This window comes from Dioscorea cayenensis, chromosome 18 (genome assembly GCF_009730915.1).
Source record: "Dioscorea cayenensis subsp. rotundata cultivar TDr96_F1 chromosome 18, TDr96_F1_v2_PseudoChromosome.rev07_lg8_w22 25.fasta, whole genome shotgun sequence".
Taxonomy (NCBI): domain Eukaryota; kingdom Viridiplantae; phylum Streptophyta; class Magnoliopsida; order Dioscoreales; family Dioscoreaceae; genus Dioscorea; species Dioscorea cayenensis.
This window is the reverse complement of record NC_052488.1, coordinates 13,518,881-13,526,475: the sequence shown is the minus strand read 5'-3', so window position 1 is coordinate 13,526,475 and position 7,595 is coordinate 13,518,881. Positions and strand designations below refer to the sequence as shown.

The 7,595-nt window shown below is 31.7% G+C and overlaps 1 protein-coding gene across 4 annotated transcripts; it reads left to right on the top strand.

The window, feature by feature from the left end:
• Positions 1–1,230: 1,230 nt before the first annotated feature.
• LOC120281872 lies at positions 1,231–6,658 on the top strand. Of its 4 annotated transcripts, none has more exons than XR_005542822.1 (7): positions 1,231–1,274; positions 1,365–1,424; positions 1,745–2,070; positions 2,782–2,860; positions 5,050–5,605; positions 5,695–6,419; positions 6,513–6,658. XR_005542822.1 is itself a non-coding variant. In XM_039288565.1 (7 exons), exons 4-6 carry the CDS (start codon positions 5,540–5,542, stop codon positions 6,397–6,399), a joined length of 699 nt encoding a protein of 232 aa, XP_039144499.1. In that variant the 5' UTR covers positions 1,232–1,274; positions 1,745–2,070; positions 2,782–2,860; positions 5,050–5,539; the 3' UTR covers positions 6,400–6,419; positions 6,513–6,653. The 4 variants fall into 4 exon arrangements, 3 of the variants coding, with proteins under 3 accessions (XP_039144499.1, XP_039144498.1, XP_039144500.1); XM_039288565.1 differs by lacking the exon at positions 1,365–1,424 and having other exon boundaries at positions 1,232–1,274; positions 5,695–6,293; positions 6,366–6,419; positions 6,513–6,653; XM_039288564.1 differs by lacking the exon at positions 1,231–1,274 and having other exon boundaries at positions 1,296–1,424; positions 5,695–6,293; positions 6,366–6,419; positions 6,513–6,653.
• The last annotated feature ends 937 nt before the right edge of the window (positions 6,659–7,595 follow it).

Genomic DNA, 7,595 nt, shown 5'->3' with positions numbered 1-7,595 from the left:
TATATATATTAATGTTCCTAAGATAGAATTGTGAAGGCACATTTCATCATTTTGTAATGAGTGATCGAGAGTTACACTGACAAATGCCCTGTGATTGTCTGCGTGGGTCACTGCTTATACCCTCGTCCAAATGTTTGACATACATAAGTGATTCAATTCAGTGGGCAAGCTCATGAGATCAATTGGAATCCTACTAGGAGTTTATTGTCAGATACCCTCATGGTCACGCCATAAAGGTGATCATTCTTCATGAAAGTGGTATTTGTATATTCTACAAAGTTGTCTTGCTTATCGATCATTTAAGCATTCAAGGAAATGGTGGCTTGAACTTAATTTTCAAGGATGTATAATTTTGATCATCTTACATATTTAACATGTATGCCTCACAAAATGGAAAAATTGCATGAACCATGAATTTTCCTTTTTGCATGTGTATCTGACACCAACTTCATTTGAACATACAATCGTGGTTAAGTCTTCTATTAGTTTTTTTAGCTTTATGATGTGAATATACTTTAAGTTACATGTATGATTGAAAATTAACTATGTTCAAACTTAGTTAATGAGTAGAGTTAGTTGAAGATAATAAATCTTGATAAAGCAATAACTTTTAATGCTGGTCTCCGAGAAGATTTAGATGTGCAGCAAACCTTGTGTCCAATGGTGCATTAAAAAGTGAAACAAAGGTTACCCAGAATTCCGTGATTTCTTGTTGTTCCATAAGCAAAAGATGTTAAACCTTTATATGACTTGGTCTCACCGCTGCATCCCCGAGTTTTGCTAGTATCGCCTTGGTGTCGATTTAGGCATGTTAACCTTGACTTTTGCCTATTCTCAGAACATTATAGCGAGGCTCATATCCTAATTTTTCTAGCTTGTGATCTCTCATCAAGAAATTGTTATTCTTGCCATGTCTGTGGTTCATTAAGAAGTGGTGGCATATGGAAGTAGGCTCTTCCATGAGGTGATACGTCGCGTATTTTTAGTCATCCAAGGCTCAGGTCACATCAGGGGACCTTGTAGACTCAAACTTCTTTTTATGTTTTTAGTTGACTCTTCTATTTATTTATTTAATTTTTAATGTCCGAAGTAGGATGTTGGGTGACCTCCTCTTCATTGATTTCTCTATCATATTTGAAGCAAAGAGCTATTCATTTAATACTAGTCTAGTCTGTTTAGGTTAACGACCAAAATTGAATTTCTATGAACTTTTTTCTCCGTATTTTGGACCCCTCGAGCAAGACCAAAGAATACATGATCTGATGCATAATGAGGTTTGGACCTTTTCCTTTCATTGTTGGTCATTTTGTATGTATACTGGAATAATTTATCTAATTTCATTTTTAGTGTGTAAATATTGTTAGATGGAGCCCTACTGGCCCAGGTACCAACAACCCTAATAAGCCATATTGTTATCTTGTTAGGTACGCTATATCCTCTTTTTTCTTCTTGCATTTTTTTCAATTACGCCGTAGTGTTTACTTCATGTATAAATTATGTGTTGGTGCTAAGATGTCTATTAAGTTATTGACTGAAATTTGATTTTATGATAGATATGGTTCTACCACATGATGTTTATACGCCTACAAAAATTTCCAATTGCTTGTGTAAAATTTAATTCATTAAGCACATCTTCCATTATTCCATATGCTGCACTGTTTTGACTGATTTATCATTCTATAATTTTGAATAATCAATTGTCATCGTTTCTTTGATGGTTTTGTATGATCCTGTCAAATTGCAGTGGTTCCAAAGACAGAATAGTGAGAGTATGGGATTGTTTTTATGGGCAGCTCCTCTATTGCTTTAATGGTCATAGGTACCCTGATAATTAAATTTCTAACTGATACTTCAATGCATATTTTACCATACTTTTGATGTGAAAATTCATATAATTTCGTGCGCTAGGGCATTTATAGTTGAATTAGTGTTTCGTTCGGATGGTGAGTATTTGGCAAGCGCATCAGTGGATAAGTGTTTACTCATATGGAATATCAGAGATAGGAAAATTATGAAGTTCCACAACTCCTGTGACACTTCGATTTATAATCTTTCTTGGTATAACGACAGGTAATGATGGCAATACTCTCTGCGTGGTTGATGTATCTTTTTGATCTTTCTTATGTGATATGTGAGATACCATGCAGAGCTGTTGAAATGATTTCCTAGTCATCCAACATACAGATCCTTTTCCTAACTCATTTCTTTTAACTGATTCTAACAATATTTTCTTTTTCTTTTTCTCTTGCTCTGATTGTTCAATTAGAAAATCACTATTTTCTTGCACTTTTAGTTTGGTTTTGAGTATGCTTAATGTTTTTTATTGTAAATCTTGTGTTCATGTCTCCTATAACATTATAAATATTGTTTCGTGCACTTACATGATTCCAAGGATTACATTTAGGTGTTAGTTTAGTTTTAGGTATTTGGAGTTACATGTAACTCAAATACACCCAGCTTTTTATGTTCACTATTTGTTTTGAAGGATTTTTGGTTTCTTTGACCACCAAATACCTTTTGACCGGAAATTTTGTTTTACGTACCGACTTTGGCCGTAGAAACCAAATCCCTCGATTTTGAGAAACCTCACGGGAAAAACCAAAAATCGCTAATCTATACCTTTGAGAAAACTCTTTCCTTCATCTCCGTTTCACCAGCCAAACTCATCGTTGATCTATACACTGGTTCTGAGGCTTGATTATATTCTATTCATTGTTTTTTATTTCCTAATTTTTCCAAAACTCATTCATCACAAATCCCATTCTCTCTTTCTCTTTGCAGTCTTCGCTATTTCTCTACGATTCTTCCAATCTTTAACTCACACTAGCTCTCTTTGGGTGGCATTCTCTGCTTCTCTGAGGTTAGAGCTTGATTTACTATGGTATTTAAAGCTGGTGTTTGGTTCTGTGAATCTAATTGTTGTTTGAATGTGGTTTGATGTGATGATTTTGTTTGTTTATGGGGAATGTTGTGGGTTTCTCTGGTAATCTTGTGGGAGAGTGAGGGTTGTGATTTTTTGGTTTTTCTTTGATTTTTGATGAAAAAGTTGGCTTTTTTATTGTCGGATCTTTGTTTGCATTTGGTCGCTTTTGATTGCTAGATGGAATTCTCGGGTTGTCACTCTGGTTTGGAGTGCTTGATTTTTGTGGTCTTTTTATGTTTATTTTTATTATTTTGAAGATGTGAGCGTCATCTCGCTTTTTTCTCGCTTCTTGTTCTTCTAACTTTGTCGTATCATTGAGTTTCTTTTTGATCTCTCACTCTTGGTGGGCGTGGTTCTGAGTAGCCGTGATTGGTGAGAGTTTCTCTGCGATCATTCCTTTTGTGGAATCGTAGAGAATTTTTGGATTTAATTCGACTATGTAGATAGGTGATTAAGAAAATAGGGATGTATAAGCCCGTGGATGGTAAATTTTATAGTAGTTTTTCAAGATTTTCTCTTGGTTATCTTGAAGTTTTTTGGACGCAAGTTTGGTGTCCTCGTAATCAATGTAAAATCTGCTGGTGTTTTTGTTACTTACACCTTTATTGCTCTTGCATGAGGTTTTGTAGAAATAAAAAGCTTGGCTTTTTGAATTGATGCTAATTATAAAGCTCTGTGGATGGTAAAGTTTATAGTTTTTTTTTAGTTTTTCATGATTTTATTTTTATTATCTTGAAGTTCTTGGACGTAAGTTTGATGTCTCAAAAATCAATGTAAAATATGTTGGTGTTTTTGTTACTTTCATCTTATTGCTCTTGCATAAGGTTCTCAGAGAAATAAAAAAAGCATGGCTTTTGAATTGGATTCCTATGTCGCTGGATGGGTAAGTTTATAGTTTTTTAGTTTTTCATGATTTTTCTCTTGGTTACGTTAAAAGTTCTTGGACTAAAGTTTGGTATCTCTTTGAATCAATGTAAAAATATGATGGTGTTTTGTTACTTTCATCATATTGCTTTTGCATAAGGTTCTGTCTTTATAGAGTTTTTAAGAAATAAAAAGCTTGCCTTTTGAATTGGATTCCTTTTTTTTTTTTGGGTGAATTCTGAATTTAATGATCATCTTGTTATTACAGATTTTTATAAATCTCATTCAGTCCCCTGTTTCTCTTATGAAAGTAGTTTTGTTTATATCTCTCTTTTGGTGCAGTTGATTTGATAAATAAAGGACTTCTAGCTTCTATACAATGTATATTGTACGGAACTACTTTCACAAGCGTAGCATATGCATGCTCATTGAATAGTGGTGGTTTTTTTCTTATGATCCCTACTGAGAATCCTCACTAAAAAATTCATCAAGGATAAATTTGATTGTTATTTTAAGGGTTTTAGTCATACTTATGGACTTCTCAATACTTTAGAGGTAGCATTTTTCTTTTTAGAGAAGACTTCCTATGGCCTTTGTGGTTTAGTAATTTCTTCAAGATCTTTGTTATTATAAGTGTTTCCTTTGTATATTTAATTTCTGCTGATGTTTGAATGGCCAACTGAATGTTTGATGGACTATATGACTTTTATTGAAATGTTGTATTAGGATGACCACCTTAATTGATAATTCAAGTGATGTCATTCTTATGCCATTTTTTGCTTTATGTATCTCTATTATTTATTCTTATTATTTGAATTCCTTGAATGATAGTAAGAGTAATAGGATATATACTTTTTAAGTTTCTTTATATGATTTGCCTTGTTGAGAAGATGAATAGATGTATCCTTTTATGCAAGATGGCAGAGCCTGAATGCAAAAAAAATGTTCAATTTTTTTAAAATTTATTTTTTATTATTATTTTTTTAATTGATTTTTTTATGTTTTAATACATGCATGTATTTTTTAAAAATTGTATGAGTAATATGCTTTGTGTTACTTTATAAGTGTTCATTTTATTTTCTTATTTGTTTTCGTAATTGTTGGAATATATTTTCAAAATATTTCTATTTATCATATTCAAATGATCAGATTAATTATTATTTATCCCTGATTAATATTATTGTGTTCTAAGTATCCCTAATATTATTTTGTTCTAATATCTTGAACTTTTTATATTTCCGTGTATTTTGGCTTCTTTATAGATGACTGAGAATGATATAGAGGATTACCTTTATGGTGCTCGTGTTACAATCCTTGCTGTGGCTTTTGTTGTCACATTACTTTTGCGCAGTAAACGACGTAGAATTTGTAGAGAACCCTCTCGTGGTTGATCAAAAATTAGAGAGCAATATTTATCAAGATTAATAGATGGAAATGACACTACTAGTATCAACATGGTTTGTATGAACAAATCAACCTTCTGTAAACTTTGCTCGATAATGAGAAGAAAAGGTCTTATGCGAGATACTTGGACCACTGTCGAAAGTTGATTTTTCATAAGATTTATGGCTTCTCAAGTGGAGCAAGGCTTGAAAGTCGATAAGGGTTTCAAACCTCAAGCACTCCATGCATCAATCATTGCAATAAAGAATAAGTTCAGAATTATAGTCACTAAAGCAAATGTGAATAACCACTTGAGAACAATTCACAAAAGATGGGCAAGAATTAAAAAATTGAAAGAGTTTAAGCGGAATGGGTTGGGATAACAGATTGAAGATGATAATCATGGGAGAATCAGAGTTCAAGAACTACATTAAGGTACACATCTATTTCTATTTACATTGTCCATGTAGTAATTATGAAATAAGTTTAATTTATCATTCAAATAATTTGTTACTCTATACCAGATTCATCCACATGATGAGCCCTACTTAAACAAACAAATCGAGGATCATGACTTGCTTGAGATTGTTTGCGGTAATGATCAAGCAACTGGACGACGTGCTGTGCAATTTGGAGATGAAATTGGCACCCATATAAATGATAGCGATGAGTACCGCCATCCATCTCAGACTGATAGTCTTGATGACATGTTTGAGGACACTTATTTTCATGTCAATATACCACTGCCCACCCACAACCAATCAGAGAGTACAGAAAATAGGGGGGAATCTTCTGCTCAGTCAAAAAAAGGAAAAGGAAAACGGAAAATGCCCACTGAAGTTGAAGCAATACAAGAGATTAATAACACAATTAAAGAGACATTGCTAACAAAGAAGTCTACTCAAAATTTGGAATTTGCAAAAGAATTGATTGGTGAGTGCATGAAATTGAAAGTATATGGCTACTGTGGCCATCAAATCAATAAGGCCTATGATTGGTTAATGTCCGACGATAGTAGAGCTATGGCTTTCTTAGCAAAGGATGAAAGCTATGGAAGTATTGGGCGAAGGACTTCTTTGAATCAATTCACAAACAAGAAGAATATTTTCGAAGTCCCATTTAGGTTTGTTTTTGTGTGTGTGTGTGTGTTATGATGTTGTTATGAACCTACTATGTTACCAATTTTCTTTAGTAGGGTGTTGGAGCATGTGGACATGATTTATCAATGAAACCTAGACGAATGCTACTGGTAAATAATTTTGTCAGATATATATATATATATATATATTACTGTCATATATTATTCCATGACTCTGAAAAATGATTTTCTCCATATGTACAGGTTATTTATCGTATTGAAAAGCCGCAAATGTAGCATGAGATTGTAAACTCTAAAATTTGACTATGTAATGATTGCCTTCTTGATTTTGGATGTGTTTTTTTGTATATGTGCACTAATTGTTGAGTTATTTTTGTGTTGTTAAGTATGAAACTTTGAACTTAATTGTGCTTGAGGATTGTTGGTTGCAATGATGAGATTGGAATTTGCACTATTGAAATTAGTTTTGGTTGTTCCGTATGAAACATTGAGATTGGAATCATGATCAAGACCAAATCACATGTTATTTTGCTTGTAATTATGTATTATAGTGGAAGATGCGTTTGTTGAGATTTTATTTGTATGCATGACATGAAAACTAGGTTTTTATTCGAACTTTATATAACCATGATGATGGACATTCCATGTGTTGTTCATTTTGGCAATGTAAGATGGTATATAATTGTTAACTCAAATAAGAATATACGATGGTCATTCCATGTGATGTTCATTTTGGCAATGCATTATATAATTTTAATTTTGTTATTATCCTTGTGATCTATATGTTTAAGCATGCTTGAAATTTTTTCTCTAATTTTCCTCTCTTGCTAGCAAGTGTATGCAAATTAATAAATAAGGACACCGTAAGAGTAAGTTAATAAATATATAATAACTAATTATAATAAAAAAATTAATAAAGTTAATAATACATGGTAATTATATTTTATAATAATTTTATCAGAGTGAGTGAATAAATATAATAATTGGTTAATAATAAAAATATTAAATAATATATTAACCACCACCTTAATTTTTTAATGTATCAATGATTTAATTTATTATTACTAATTATTAAATATAAACTTTTAAAATATAATAATAATAATTAATAATAATAATAAATTATATACTAAAGTTAATAATTAATAACTATTTAATATTTAGTATATCATAATAAATTGATATATAATAAAATAACGGGGGTAATTTTACCATGAATAACCATATTTTTGAAATACATACAACCAAACATGTGTTTTTCAATTTTCACAAATCCTTCGAAACAAACATAAAATTTTATAATACAGTAATTCCAGTTACATCCAA